The sequence below is a fragment of the Chaetura pelagica genome, unplaced genomic scaffold, assembly GCF_000747805.2.
Source record: "Chaetura pelagica isolate M959 unplaced genomic scaffold, ChaPel_1.0 scaffold109, whole genome shotgun sequence".
NCBI classification, from domain to species: Eukaryota; Metazoa; Chordata; class Aves; order Apodiformes; family Apodidae; genus Chaetura; species Chaetura pelagica.
The window spans coordinates 5,139,777-5,153,429 of NW_009970725.1; the positions used below are offsets into that span (position 1 = coordinate 5,139,777).

Below are 13,653 nucleotides of genomic sequence, written 5' to 3' on the forward strand. Positions count from 1 at the left end.
CTTTAAGCACCAAAGCTATGCTTTTGGAGCCACTAGTCAGGATAGTATGGAGGGCAGCAATTGGAATAGAACTGCTCCTCAGAATAGTAATGCAGTGACATTGGTCAGATTTGCTGTGTGACAGACACTTATTTTAAGACTACAGTCCCTTGTCATATGTTGAGAAGACAGTACAAGAAAATGAAACTTGTCCTGTTATTTGTGTTAGATTTTCACATTGCTATTTTAAAAAATGGCAGCTACTTAAAAGCTACTATGGTTTAAAATCTGCCTTAATTCTGTGGCAAGTCTTAATAACTTGTGAACTAAACTTGTTTTTCCCTTTGTTTAGTAGCACTCTGGAACTATGTGAGAAAGCAGAAGATAAAAATAATAAATGTGAAAGCTCACATGCTTAGAGTTCTCTTTAGGTTCTTTGGCTTTCAAAATGCATTTAGGCAACAAAACCAGGTAGACTATTGAAAATGAAGAATTCGTTCTGAAGAATAATTAATTTGGTTGTCACTTAACTCTTCTTGTTCCAGCTATTGTAGCAGTTAAGGAACTTGCAAACATGAATTGAATGAAACAGTGTTCCTCATGTAAATACAAACTGCAATAGTATGTTGATGTTTATAAACCAGGCTTCACCCTCTTTTAATAAAGAAGTCAGTTATGGCTAAAGATTAGACTCCCTCTCTTGACATAATGTAAGACTTTGAGCTCATTACTTGGGAGAGTGATAGTGACTTGATTTCTGCTTTCTTTTCTAAACTTGTGAAGGAAAACACAGTTTTATTTTAATTATTTTGTAGTATTTTTTTGTGTTTCCTTAATTGGTTTTCTGCATGGTTTGTCATGTTATAATGAATGCCCTCATGAACTGCATCTGAATCCCGATGATAAAGTTTCAATTACCTAATTTTGCAGTTGTTGCCGTTGTGATGAATCTTTGAGAAGTGGCATCCTGGCTTTTCTGTGTAAGCTGTCTAACTTTGATAGTCTGAATCAGTCTGTTAAAAACCTGATCTGAGGGTCTGGGAACTAAGAAGCTGCAGCTTGGCACAGTGGGTTTTGCTGCTGCACTTCTGTCTCTGTGTTCTGATTCAACAGGCCACAAGCCTTGACTGCAGTTCTTCACTCTGTGACTTCCTCTTCTGTCTTAATGGAAAAAACATTACTGGGCATGCTCTAACTTGTGGTGGAAGCCACCAGAAAGCTGTGCTAGGCATTTTGTCCAGACAGAAGAGTAGTTCAGTACAGTAAAACTTCTCATGAGTTTGTGTAGTGCAAAGCAGTTTCTCTAGCTTCAGCATTTGTGGAACTCTTACGACAGGGAAACATGCTTGTCACTTTCTGCACGAACACTCTTCAGTAATCATGTGGCAGTAGGGTTGATAATTTACTTACATGATAAGATGGAAAAAAATATATTCCCTTCTTGGGCTTTCTGATAGAAATGCTGAACTGGATCAGTTAAGTTTAGCTATGCAGTTGACCTCCTCTGTGTTGATACAGCTGTGTGATGAACCAGTTCAGCCTGAAACTTATAGCTGAGAAAACCCCATGGTTTTTCAGGTGGTTTTGGGTAGGACTGGTTCTCTAAACTCTTGAGAGTTGTACTGTGGAGCATGTGGTAGCACCAGCTGTCTTAGATAGGCATACTCATGTGTCCTGCCTGGACTTAAAGGCTGACTTGCTTGGTGGTGCTTGTGATTTGAAATAGGGAAAATGACATGAAAAATCAGAGCAGATACAGAGTTGTACTGTCTACTTAAAATGTCATGAGTAGTTTTTTTAAACAGATGGCTTGAGGGAGCAAGTTTCACAGATTCTACAAAGCGAGCTCTGCATTAATGAGTCATGTGAAGCTCAAATTGTGGCTTATGATAAAATGTAGCCTTGTGTGTAATTGCAGCCCAAACAAATATTAGTGAAAAGATCAGAGCTAGATTTTCAATAGAAATATGGGCCAATATGCATAAGTGTAAAAAAAAAACACAGAGCCTTGTGTTTAATAATTTTTGCTATTCAGGAGACTGAGCCTTTTCTGAAAAACAAGAACACCAAAACAAAAGCAAGGACTTGGAGAATAAAAGCAGTCATACATCTGTCAGTAAAGGAAAAAGTGTAATCTGCTTATAATAGTTTTTTAAATGTATAGAAAATAGAGGCACCCTATGTATAGTTGTCATATATGGAATTTCAGCTTTAACTTTTAGTTGAATACCATTGATCATTAATCACCTTTCTGGAGTTTGCTGCTGCCTTGTCTTTTAGGCTTGGTATTGACACCTTTGCATGAGCATGAAACTTCAATTTTAGTGATGTTTTCTGTCTGATGGCATTCTTGGACAGGTTGGTCTTAATGGAAGGAAAATATTTTTTTTGATAAGTGACTCAAAGGCAAATAAGTGTAAGTTACTGTGTGCTAATAACATAAGGCTAGTACCACTCTTTAAAAGTTTCATTTAAATAACAAATCTGTTTCTTTTTTGGAATATTATTTTAATTGGTAACAGTGTGCTTGATCTTGTCCAAATAAGCAGCTTCTCCACACCGACAACTTGCATGCTTGTCAGCTGTTTGTAGTTCTGTCATAAACATGAAGTCCATGGACACTATAATTGCATCATTGTTGTTTTTTTTGAGGCTGCATGCAATAATTCACTATTTGTCAGGCATAACTTGCATATAATTCTGAAATAAAAATTTAATACTCATAAGAATTTTTTTTAAGCCAGCATTTTAAAGTGATTCAGACACACTGATATTACTAACATTTACCTTTTTTTTTTAATTTATTTTTTTTTTACCAAGAGTTTGTCACTCAAGAAATATAACTTTAACAAGACTTTCAAAAAATGAGTGATGCCTTTTGAAAAACAGGAAAGTTCTGAAACAATGTCTTAAAAAAAACCCAAACAAAACAAGCTAAGATAACCACACTGTAGTATTAAAGCTAAAAGGATACGTTCATTTTGGATTAACTAATATAATCAAGTTTTTTGATGTTTGGTATTTTGTACTGGGGTTTTGTTGGCAACTGGGGACCCCTTGGAATATGAGATGTTATGTGACATCCATAGATGGTTACTGTAGGCTTTCTGTGCAGGTTGAGTACATTCAACAAGGAAGGGGGTGCAGCAGTGCAGGGCATACTTCCTGAGTACTTTTTTACTCTGAATGGATATTCTTATAAACCAGGATCCTATGCTCAGTTTCATCAGTCTGCCTAGATGAGCCTAAGGTTAAACAAGAAGAGACTTCTTGCTCTTCCCTTCCCCCCCACTCTATTTTTGATATTCAGCTATTACCATCTGTGCTTTAAAATTGATGGAGAGGTTTGGCAAAGAAAATAATCTCAAAAGAAAAATAAAAATGCTGTTATACTCCTCAGTAAAGCCTGTTGCTTGTTTGTTTTTTCTCTTAGTTCACATGAGAGATCCTAATAATCAGCTTCACATAATTAAAAATCTGAAGATCGCTGTCAACAATATTATTACTCACCCACCTCAGCCTGGTGCCATTCGGAAACTTTTGAATGATGTTGTGTCAGTCAGTCAGCCTGCTGAAGGACTAGTAGCTAATGTGATCACAGCTGGAGATTATGATCTCAACATTAGTGGTATGTAATGATATTGTATTTTTCTGTAACTTAAACAGGAATTTACTGTGGCATATATTAAAGATACTCTGAGAGCTGATCAGTTTTGAGTAATTGTTTTTGCTGATTCACATTTATGAAATAGTTTTGCTTATATATAATCCTAAAAAAGCAGCTGAATTTAATAACTTAATTTTCTATTTCCTAATTTGTAATTCTTCTGAATTGGTGTTAAATCGTATTATTTTAATGTAGAAAATACTCATGCTTTGGTTGTGTTAGCAGCTCATGACAGAGGTTTTTATCATTACAAAACTGATACAGTAACTTGTTACACTTGGCTGGATAAATATCAGAACTTATTTACAATGTTGATACTAACATAGAGCTTTAGGTTGATCTTAGTCCTCCAGGCTTCTTTTGTTTGTCTTGTTGCTTACTGCGTAACACAGAGTTTGTAAAGTTGTCTAAGTTTAAAGATAAAAGGTTTTGAGAGAAGGTGAGTGATTTTTTGACTTGTATTTCTGCCATGAAACTCAGTGCTTCATCTCTCACTGTCAAAATGTCTACCATATTCTAAAAATGTTTTTTTCAGATCTCCAAGGGATAAGGCATTGTGAATGATAATAAATGAGACCTGATCTTGAGAGCTGAGAAGATTAAACTCCTCCCAATTAAGACCCTAATCCATTAAAGCCTTTGAGTACATACTTAATTCAAAGCATGTATGCATTGCCCTATTTAAACAGAAGTAATTTATTGTACTTGGAAGTTCAACATGCAATGAGAAGTTTGTATGTGCTATAGCAAAATTAGTAACTGAGGATTAGTAGCTGATGTTGACATATAGTACTTTATTTTTTGTGTTGGTGATTAAAAATTGCATAATTTTACCTCTTTGATACCTGATTTACAAGCCACATCCTTAACTTGATGTGAAATATTGATAGTAAATGGAAAGACTAGAGCTGTTAGAAACTTGTACCCTGTACTTTTTAAGTCTCCGTGCTTCCATTTATCTATGAAATTGGTGAAATGCTGTTTTGTTGTGAAATTTTGGAGTGAAAGTCTGCTTCAGTTCTAGAGACTGGAAGACCCTAAGAAAGCAGAATGGTTTAAGTGAAGAAACTTTTCCATAATATTGCTAATGACCTCAATTTAGAAGTGAGGTATTAGAATAAAGTGGAAAAAAATAGTGATTATATCAATCTGTGCTTTGTAGATAGAGAAGCAAATAACTCCTTTTATTTTCCTTATTTGCTGCTGGAGCCTCAGATACACAAATGATCATACTTGACTTTGTTTAGTCTCTCAGTGCTTAGGTTCTTATTTCCATTCAGACCGGCCATATGGTTAAGATTGTACAGAAGGACAAAATCATGTACCAGCTTTGTAGCTTTGTGGTGCTCCTTTTTAGGGCTTTAGCACAAAACACTGACACTGTGTTCTTGGTGTTGAAACTTGGATCCTATTGCACTGTAGGAGGATGTGAGGAAATCCCTATCTTGTCAGGTAAACACTGAGTGTTTACTAAGAAACTTGCTTTTTCGACTTTGTCATACCTTTTTATTTAAAACCCATGGAAGCATTCATTTCTGACCACAAGATACAATCTTTTGGCACAGAAATATAAAATGCTGTAGTATGTTCTTTAATTGGCTTTTTTTTTCCTTTTGGTAAATCAGTTTTCTAAGATAGTAATGCTAGAACACATTTCCTTAATCTTTAATGAAGATGAGGTACAGTATATTTTGAAGGAATACACAAACATCAAGAAGTTAATGTAAGAGTGCTTCCAGCACTGGGATCATGATCCTACTTTTTTTTTAATTTTTAGAAAAATTGTGGAATCCCTGAAGTGAACTTGTTTAATTTTTTTGTAATCCCTCTTTACCACACTGTTTGATAGTCTCATAGTTCCATAATCTTCTTGTGCTGAGAGACCTGGTTGATTGCTAAAGGGGTGCTTCCAGCCATGCCTACTTCTCCCAGGTACTGGTGCATAAGGAGGGAGAGGAAAAGTGATCCCACTGAAGACTTAAATTTTTTCTTCTCCCAAATAAGTTTCCACCTAGGTCACTTCCCTTGCTGTGTTTGTTCAGGGCTGCATGATGATAATACTGGCATGCAGCAATGCAGGAATATGATGGAGGTAAGGGAGAAGGTTGGGGCAACCACTTCCAGCAGTTAACATCTTATTTACTTTAACTGTAGTACTACAGGCTGAGAAATCTTAGAAATTAGTGTATTCTATTTTATAGTATCTTTCAACTGGAAAAATAGAAATAATATCTAAATATAGTTCTTAATTCTTTATACTATATAGATTTCAATTTTTATTCAAGCCCATAATTTTGGGCTGAAGCAGAAGTTAATATTTAATTCTGAAGTATACTGTGAAATGTGGCAGATCCTGAAATGCTCATGACTGAGGTTAGCTGAAATCAAATGTCTTCAGTCCCTGATGGGCCTGCATGGTATAGATTTTCTACTTCATGGTACCAGAGCATAAAAGCCAATAGTGTGTTTGCACCTGACCCTTTTTAGTGTAATAATATCATGTTTTTTCTATCAGATCGCTCAGTTAAAGCTAGTGTTCCTTGGTACAATAATTGGAAAGAGACACTGATGGAACTGAACACATCCACGTTTTATTCAGGTATTTTTTGTGGTTGGTGCCAATTTGCCAAATTGCCCTTTATTCCTTTTCCATGTGCCCCATCCACCTTTCCTTACCATTTGCTACAACTGTTTAGCACTTTTCTTGGCGTAGATGTGTGTTCCTCCATTTTTTTTTCCTGCAAAAGAAAAATTGCTGATGATGGTTGTTTAATTTCTCTTTTAGTCACGTTTCTACTCCTCTTAATCATTTGGTCTTTCTACGGAGTCAGTAGGTGCAAAGTGGTGGTGGGAAATGACCTGATGCTGTAAAAGCACTGTCTTGTTTGACCCTATGAAACTGTCACTGTTCTGTATCTCAAATGTAAATACTTTCTGCTTCCCTCTAGAACTTCCCTCTCAGGGAATGATAGCACTTCTCAAACTGCAGCTAAACTGCTGAACATGTACACCTCTGCTATATTGATACTCTTTCTGGAGTATGGCTCTCTTTAAAAAAAAAAAGGCAAAAGCAAAAAAAAAAAGCACCTTTGTAGTATATTTTCACCTAGTTTATAAGACTTGCTGCTACCAAAATGCATTGGTTATTTATTGATCTCTCAACTTAGAGTGAAAATCTGTATTTTGATTTATAAGAGCCAGATTTTGGTGTTTTTTCAGATTTAGATATTAACAAAATTTATGCTTTTGGTTAGTAATAGCTATCCTTGCACTAGTGTCTGATCATCTTAGGTAGCTAAAAGGTACAAAACCTCATGAAGGTTTATATTCTTATTTTTGTTTGTTTAATATTATATTTATAATTTATCTTTAATAATAAATACACTATTTACACAATATTACTGTACTCTTAACATTCTTATTGTTAGGCTATTATGCACAAATATTACCCCAGATTTTTTCTTACTGATTTTTGAACACATTAAGAAGTTTGCCTGAACTTTATCATATGGGAAACATGTTACTGGAAAAATTCAAAACATGAAGGTTTTGTAACTGTGTACCTAAATAGCAGTGTTGCTGTGCACCACTGTAATGTGTTAGAATGTTACATCTGTGAAATGTTTTCCAGAGACTGTTTTTGTTTAGAATACAGTGCATGTTTATTATTTAAGTATCTGCTATAAATGGTTATGATCCTTTAAATTGGCTCCTTGGGTGAATACTGTTAGTGTATGTTGTGGTTGCGTAGAGGGAATCCATTTGTCTTTGTAGCCATTTCTAAGGTTCTTAATAGGCTGATTGAGAAAGGGGGAGGGAAAGAAAAAAACACCAATCCACCCTGTAAAACAAAGTATTACTTCCCTGTCTGTAGCTGGGTCAGATTAAAAAAAATAATAATAAAGATTCTTTGCCATGGTTTAGCTATAAAACAGAAATGAAAAACTGAAAACAGAGCTTGAAACTAAAATGCAGTTGAAATTTCTACCTGAAGTAGTTTATTAACCTTTTTGGTTGGACCCTGATTTGCTACAAGGCTTTGAAAAATACCTGTGAAAAATGTGTATGTAAGTCAGTTTCTCATGATTTGTTCTTAATAACAATCTGTGTTTTCCTTGATTTAAATGGTTGGTGTATTTACATGTAAGAGGTAGGAAAGCCAAGAAGAACTTTTTATACCCTATGAGTGCTCAGAGAGCAATTGCTGGAAAGGCTATAATCAAAAGATAAAGGTTTGCCTCTTGTTGCTCTTTTTCTGAGATGTGTTGACTGCTAGACTGAGTTCAGCTATGAATTGTGACCGTATCTGACTTGTGTGTAGATGAAGTCATAAGGCATAAGATGGCTTTATAATGTAAGGTTGAACAAAGTGCATTAACTTCATGCGCTTTACGATAATTTCAACATAAAAATGAAACTCAGTTTCCTAAGATCAGCCAAGAAATGAAGGCGATTTGTTTTCTGGGAGGGGCAGTGAAGTTTATAAAGCATTAAAAATCTGTATATGAGTTAAATCAAAGAATATGTCTATAAAGAAAATTAATACTTTCAGGATTTCTTATTAATGCATTTTTGCTGCTCTGGTTATTATTTTCTAGTTTGCAGATGAGTTTACACTGATTTCACACTGAAGTTAGCTGGAAACTAGGTTATTGGAAGTGGACCTATTTTGCTCTGGGGTCTTTTTTCCACTCCAGGGAAGGAGTTGTAGAAATGAGATAAAACAGGCTTGAAAGAAGAAATAATATTTGCTAGACTGATAGTTGGAGTGGAAATAAGTGGACAACATAAAATTCAGTTGTTATTTGGATGTTCCAGGCAATACTTGGTTTCCCTTGAATTGTTACTCTTAGAAAAATGAAATCCCTGTTGTAAAAGGGCATTTGAATATGGCAGGTTAATGTTATAAGGCACTAATGGCACAACTCAATCTGAATGTTTAGCTTTTTGTATCTCTGTTTTGCCAGTCGACCTGTTTATTTTGGCAGGGCACAGGAAGAGGACTACTCTCAAGCCAAGTCACAACATATGCAAAAGCTTTAGACAAACTGACAGGATAGGGTTTTGATAATCCCTAGTTTCTCCAAATACTCAAATTAATTTTGCTTCTTGGTCAATTCTTACATTCCTAGCCAAAGCAAATTGAATGCCTGCTAATTTTTTTCTTTCTCTGAAGTTCCAAGGGGTGGTTTCTCTAAGAACTGAATACACCTGGGATTGCAATTCTGAGGAAGCTGGTGCTTAAGATATTAACCAGTTTCACAGATTTGATTAAAAATGTTACTGTTTCTCCCACTCATGTGTATTGTAGATGCTTTTTCCTTAGACTGTTCCCCCTTCTTTGCTCTGCCATGCAAACCTTGTCAAAGTTTGCAAGCTTTGCCTTTAGTGTAGTCTTTCATATTTCCTTTTCATAAATGAGTAAATGGAAGTTTTGCTGAATATTCTAATTTGTCCTGTTTTATTGTATATTCCAGCTACTACTCCATGGTTTGAGTCCTATAGAGAGTGCTTTCTTCAGTCCATGCCTGCATCAGACCATGAATTCTTAAACCACTATGTTGCATGTATCCTTCAAGTGTTACAGGGCTTCTAGTGAAGAGTGTTAGAACTGGTTGCAGAAGTGTAATGTAGATGTTGAAATTCTGTAATAGTTCTTTTTGTCATTATGATTTGAAATACAGCTTTTTTTCAACATGTCTAACTTTACAGGCTAGTTTTGTAAGGAGGCTGGTTTTTCTTTGTGATGTGTCAAAGTGAACTCTAAGCTAATGCCTGTAAAGTAAACTTGCTCCTGTAAAACAGAACCTTTTAGGTATCTGTTGAATGTTCCTTATGTACACAAGAGGCATTTGTGTTCAGGATGCTCCTGCTGTTTCTTACGTTTTTTTCTAGCAGATGGAGGGAGGAGGCTGAGAAAGGTGTTTGGAAAAATTGGTGAATGATGGGGTTTTTTTGTTTGTTTGTTGTTTTTTTTTTTTACAAAATCTTAGGTCTGATTTGCTTGTCTACAGAGAAAATAAAAATTTGCACTGTTTCATGATATAGCTGATGTTTAGCTTCACAATAATTATAATGCTGCAGGTTTCCTAACACTGTTCCTGACTCTTTAATGTACTTTATAATTTCAGTGTGATGGAATAGATATGTTAGTAACTATTAGAGAAGCATTTGTGCAGAATTAACTTTGTAAAATACCATTTTTGGCCTTTGACTTATACATTTTAGTAACATTTGCAGTACAACTGGCTTTCTGGCTTTCCTGAATTATAGTATTTGATTTGGTGAATAGATGTAGGAGAGCAGGATGTTCCTTGCTAATGACTGTTTAGTTTCATTGCAGTAAAAATCTGAACACCTCTACTTTTTGCTAAGATGTTGATGGGTTTAAGAATACTAGCTGTTATTGTTGATCAGGTGATACCTTAAAGTCCCAGTTCTCCTTAAAAGTTGAAAACTAAAGTACATTGGGGTGAATTTCAGTTATGTTTAATATATGAACAGTTAGTCTGTATCTAAAATCGTAAATGGGCTGTCAGCTATCATATATCAGCTTAAACTTAGATTCCGTGTCAGAATTGGAGCAAAATCGTGTTTCATCTCATGTTACAGATGTTAGTTAACTGGCAGTTCAGTGTTTTAGTGTTTACTTAGGATAAGGCCAAATTCTAATTACATACACTTTTGTGGTAGTGTGTTTTACAGGCTTAAACATTATACTAACCTGTTTTATTTTGTACACTTCCTATTTTACTGTGTGATCACTCTTTGCTCATGAGTTCTTCTGGTTAATGTCCTAAACGTGAATTTAGGTATGCTTGTAGTTTCTTCTAGTGAACCAGATCCTGTGGAGCAATTTCTGAAGCTGTCTCAAGAACAACACCGAATTCAGCATAGTAGTGAATACTTATATCCCAAGTGGTTTATACCAAACACACTCAAATACTATGTGTTACTGCATGATGTAAGCACAGGAGAAGAACAAAGGTAGGTCTTCTGGCTTCACTGAATGTACAGCTGAACTCTTTGAATGTTTGTGGTTATAAAATCTTGAGCTTAGACATAACAACAGGATCCATTAACTGGTCTTCTGACTATTACCAGACTGACTATTATTTTATATCCTAAAGCAGTATTTTTAGTTCTAGTTGTGGCCATATAAAATGGAAGTAATCAGTCCTTGCTTCTCGAGGCAGATGCTTTATTTGATAGCTTGGTGAACTGATTCTCAGAGATTCTCAGTTTCATTCTTGCATAAAGGACTGCTTTAAAAATATGAGAATTTTCCTTCTTCTTATCCCTATGGATAATAGTATAAAATAGCTTGTTGCAGTGAACAATTAAAATAGAATTGGTTTAATATCAAGATAGCGTAAATGTTGTTTTATTTTTTCAGAGCTGACTCAATTTATGAAGAGATGAAGCAGAGGTATGGAACTCAGGGTTGTTATTTGCTGAAAATAAATTCTCGGATGTCTAATAGAGGAACAGATGAACAGATACCAGATCCTTGGAGTCAGTACCTTCAGAAAAACACTATCCAGAACCAGGTATTATAGTATTCTAAAATAAATGTATAAGGTGCATGTGAAAGCCCATTTGGGGAGTGTTAAATTTCACCTTTATAATATTCTGTGTTTCTACAGAATGGGCTAATAGGCAGTCACGATACCTAGCTATGATTTTTTTGGTGAGGGTGTGAGTCCTTTCTCAAAGAACTGTCCTTGAGGCTACTTAAATTGACAGTGAGGAGCATTGAAATGTTAAGCTGTCTGAAATAAACTGACAAGCACTGAAATAATAGGCTTCTGCTTTTTACACTCAGAAAAGCAACATCAGAAGTGTCCTATTCATGGTATCTTCTACCTTCATTTTGATTAATTTTCTTCACTCTTCAAAATTGAGGGTTTTTTCCAGGTCATTTTTACTCCACTAAGCAGTGTGGGTGTATTGTTTTGTGGGGATATACATGGATTTCTGGCAACTTCTTGCATCCTAGTCTTGGTCTGTCATCTGCTAAATAGCAAATTATAGTGTGTTAGCTCGGAGTCTTGAGTTAAGTTTGCCAGTAATGTCTGTATCTTTTAGTTCAGAACCCAAAATTGAGTTTGTTTTTGACTGATACGCAGTTTTAACTGCATCTGCTTAAAATATTTCTTTGTGGAATCCTAGTTCTTTACCAAATCTAACCAGCACTGGAAAGTTAAATCATCTTGTATTCTGTAAACTAGGAGGATCAGTAAATAATATTCCACCATGAAATAATTGGAACTTTTTCTTTCTGTGACACGTCAACTGTACAACATAGATTATTGTGTGAACTGATTAAGGAATTGCTTTAGGGAGCATATTTTCCCTGCTATAAGCAGTGAAATAGCTAAGAGTTGGACTTGGTGTCTAGTTCACAGAAAAGCTGTTTGAGCTAGCCAGAAGATACTTGCTTCATTTGTTGATGAATATAACTTTCAGGTTCTTAAAGCCTCACAAACTACTTAAATGAATAAATTAAAAAAACAACAACAAAACCAAAACACGATGCTTTCTTAATGATTCACTTAATTGTTAAATTTAACAACTACTGTTGACTGAATTCTCTATGTGTGCTCCAGTGTCCTTAAAATTCTAACTCTCCCCCCACCCCATTTTCTTTTTCTGGCAGGATTTCTATGATGATGGTCCATATACTGTCATTGCAAACAAGAATACCGATCACTTGATATCTGATGGTTTAGACAGTGAAATTAAAGGTATTTTTATAACTTCCATTGATGTGCTAGCATTTATAGAGTTCTCATGTCTTCAGTACTAATCTCTTCAGTAACTTGTTACAGAATTCGAAGTAATAATTTTCGAAATGCTCCAAGAAAATGTAACATTGAGTTCCCAAAGAAAAACACTGGAGCTCATCTACTGGTTTGGTGGTAATTAGTAGATGGCTGATGATGCATTTTGGCTCATCTTGTGTAATCACAGGCAAATCGTCTGCAAACTGACAATTAATAAAAAGTAACATAGGATTAAATTATTAATTTTCCTCATAATAAAAGTTCCTGGTAGTTTGCTCTGATGTAGCTTATAAGTTGAGGTGTGTTTTGGGTTTTTTTGTCCTTATTTTTGGTTTTGAATTTGGATATGACTAAATAGTGACTTAAAATTAAGTTGGCTGGAAGAACTTTCCTTGCAATTGAGTTTGTGGATGGCAGAGAACAGTAAATGAAACAGAGTAAATTAAATGCATGGTGTTTCATAAAATATTTTTCTAAGGCAGCTGTGTAGGATTCAGATGAGAAGCGTCATTAAATAGGGAAGAAGTCGAGGTACCCCACACTGTCTGGCCTGACTCAGCTCAGATCCTTCAGACCTGAGGTAAAAGGCACAGGGGAGACCTAGCATATGTAAGAGATCTTGCGGTTGCCTGAAAAAAGGGATTTTCTAGAGCCTTACAGCCCAGATGTAATTTGCAAGCTGCTGTTTGAACTATACATACCTAGCTTGACATTTCATGAGTAAAATCCATTAAAGATTTGCTTGCACAGCTCAGCTTTGCTCAGTGCTACCTAGAGCCATATAAAGTAAGCTGATTTTCTTATGTAGAAAAGAAATAATAAATAAGAACTATTTCAGTCTTAGACTGAAGTGGCATCTTGGTCTAGTTCAAACATCTAGATACAATAGCTGTTAGCAGCCCTTCTCACCAAACTAAGAGAAGTTTATCAGAGGTGGTTTTACATCATGATTGCTCAGAAAGGCAGGGAAAATGAGTTGTTGCTTTAACAGAAACAGAAAAGACTGAATGGATCCAATGGAGCCATTGTAGTAATTGCTATATTTTCAACTTCTCATTAATATTTGACTTTGATTTAAATACTTTCATAGTTTTCTTTCCATGTTGTTGATACTTGGGGATTCTTAGTGCTGCAGTTAAGAACTAAAGAACTAACAACATGCATACTTAACCATGTTGTAGTTCCTGAGATTCCCTGAGCTTTCTGAAGAATTTCAGGAGT

General features: G+C 35.3%; 1 protein-coding gene across 1 annotated transcript in view; it reads left to right on the forward strand.

Moving 5' to 3' along the window:
- TRAPPC8 (trafficking protein particle complex 8) overlaps positions 1 to 13,653 on the forward strand; it is a 58,098-nt gene that overhangs the window by 5,192 nt on the left and 39,253 nt on the right. Inside the window, 5 exon segments of the mRNA XM_010006897.1 lie at positions 3,413 to 3,607; positions 9,124 to 9,213; positions 10,459 to 10,633; positions 11,043 to 11,196; positions 12,306 to 12,393. Of these exon segments, the coding sequence (XP_010005199.1) occupies positions 3,413 to 3,607; positions 9,124 to 9,213; positions 10,459 to 10,633; positions 11,043 to 11,196; positions 12,306 to 12,393 (702 nt within the window).